The sequence below is a fragment of the Clupea harengus genome, chromosome 14 (assembly GCF_900700415.2).
Source record: "Clupea harengus chromosome 14, Ch_v2.0.2, whole genome shotgun sequence".
Lineage (NCBI taxonomy): Eukaryota > Metazoa > Chordata > Actinopteri > Clupeiformes > Clupeidae > Clupea > Clupea harengus.
The window spans coordinates 1911541-1914040 of record NC_045165.1 but is presented as its reverse complement, the minus strand read 5'-3'; the positions used below and the strand labels follow the sequence as shown (position 1 = coordinate 1914040).

Here is a 2500-nt window from a genome sequence, read left to right as displayed (position 1 = left end):
GGGCTCTATCGGCTCTCGCCACCAGGGGGAGCTTGAGGGCACTGCCAGCTCTGACAGTCTTTTTTAAAAGGAAATGAGGTTTGCTTCTCTTACCATAGGTGAAGTTGAACATTCAATAGATTTGACTTTATGGCTCATTACATACAGTCGTTGGCACAGCCCGGGGTCAAAGAAACATTTGATTTTAATGGACACTGCCTGCTGAACGGTCATCATTAACAGGGAATGATTCCTCTCAAGTGTGTCACTGTCTGTCCCTTTTATCTCTTCCTTGACAGAACCCTGACTGCATCAAGAGCCCTATCTTCACCCCCACCACGGGCCGCCATGAGCACGGCCTGTTTAACCTCTACCACGCCATGGACGGAGCCTCGCACCTCCACATCCTGGTCATCAAGGAGTACGAGATGGCCGTCTACAAGAAGTACTGGCCCAACCACATCATGCTGGTGCTGCCCACCACCTTCAACGGAGCAGGGATCGGTACGCCACACTTCCTCTGTCGTTTCATAAGGTCTTATTAGTTAACATGGGGATCCGTAAGCTTATCCTTTCATAAGGTCCTATTCGTTCATGTGGTAATCCATATCCTATCGTTTCATAAGGTCCTATTAGATAACATGGGGATCCATAATCTTATCGTTTCATAAGGTCCTATTCGTTCATGTGGTAATCCATATCCTATCGTTTCATAAGGTCCTATTAGATAACATGGGGATCCATAATCTTATCCTTTCATAATGTCCTATTCGTTCATGTGGTAATCCATATCCTATCGTTTCATAAGGTCCTATTTGTTTATGTGGGAATCCATATCCTATCATTTCATAAGGTCCTATTAGTTTATGTGGGAATCCAAAAAGCTAAATAATGCTCAATACTAAAATGCTGAAATATGTATCATCGTTTATTTAACAGTATATTTTGTTAATCAGATAAATGTTCTTCACTAAGAAATACACTGCAGAGAATATAATGCGGTGGCAATTGTTCAATGTATTCTGAGTTTTTTTATCGTTTTGGCAAGTAACCGTATAATAAGCAAGACAATGTATAGGCCGCCAGTCAGTATCGGATAATAAATTCCTTCAGGACGAAACAAGACCCCGGTTCAATCATCCTGACAGTAGACAGGTGGAGGTTAGTGTTGATGTCCTGAAACAAGACCCCGGTTCAATCATCCTGACAGTAGACAGGTGGAGGTTAGTGTTGCTGTCCTGCAGCCACTCAGCGCCCCTGTTCAATCATCCTGACAGTAGACAGGTGGAGGTTAGTGTTGCTGTCCTGCAGCCACTCAGCGCCCCTCTCTCCCCTTCTCTCTGTGTGTTCAGGCGCGGCCCACTTCTTGATCAAGGAGCTGTCCTACCACAACATGGAGCTGGAGAGGAGTCGGCGCGTGGAGCACGGCAGTCGACCGCCGGACGTCTGGCCCTTCGTCATCCTCGCCGACGACTCCTGCGTCATGTGGAACGCCCTGGACGTCGACCCCAAGAGGTGCCGCCCAGCCCCATCCCCTTACTTAGTATACATATTATAGACATTTACATCTGTGTTCACTGGAACAGCAGCCCCTTCCCCTTACTTATACACACATTATAGATATTTACATCTGTGTTCAGTGAAACAACAGCCCCGTCCACTTACTTATACATATTATAGACATTTACATAATTTACATTTTACATCAGTGGACCAGCAGCCCCGTCGTCTTATATTTATACACATTATAGACATTTACATCTGTGTTCACTGGAACAGCAGCCCCGTCGTCCTATATTTACCTATTTACCTATTTATCTATAACATTTACATACTATTAGCATCCTGGTCCTCTTACTTATACATATTATAGACATTTACATCTGTGTTCAGTGGAACAGCAGCCCCATCGTCTTATATTTACACATTATAGACATTTACATCTGTGTTCACTGGAACAGCAGCCCCGTCCCCTTACGGTGCAAACCCATGACAGCGACGCGATACGCTTCCATCGCTTTGAGTGGGCGTGTTGTAGCTTGCGGAAATAGCATTTTCAAACTGTCAGAGACGACACCAAACAATCTGATTGGCCGCTGGCGGGGGAAATCGCTCCTCATTTGCATAGGATTCAACATTTTCCAACTTTTATCGGTCGCGTCGCCCAAAACGGTGGTCTACGTCACAATGGATTGGCCCCCGTTGAAATGCATGGATTTAGAATATCGCGTCGCTCGTAACGGTGTCATGGGTTTGCACCGTTACTTATACAGTATATATTATAGACATTTACATCTGTGTTTAGTGAAACAGCAGCCCCGTCGTCTTATATTTACCTATTTACCTATTTATCTATAACATTTACATACTATCAGCATCCCGGTCCTCTTACTTATACATATAATAGATATTTACGTCTGTAACATTATCATTCACATCTGTGTTCAGTGTAACCCAGTACCATTAGCAGCAGTACACAGAGAGATTTAAAAAACGTGTCCTTTTCACCTCAACTTCTCTG

General features: G+C 44.2%; 1 protein-coding gene across 1 annotated transcript in view; it reads left to right on the top strand.

The window, feature by feature from the left end:
- Positions 1-2500, top strand: part of greb1 (growth regulating estrogen receptor binding 1) — a 34558-nt gene that overhangs the window by 25516 nt on the left and 6542 nt on the right. Inside the window, exons 22-23 of the mRNA XM_031580814.2 lie at positions 279-483; positions 1332-1494. Of these exons, the coding sequence (XP_031436674.2) occupies positions 279-483; positions 1332-1494 (368 nt within the window). The remainder of the gene's footprint in view (positions 1-278; positions 484-1331; positions 1495-2500) is intronic.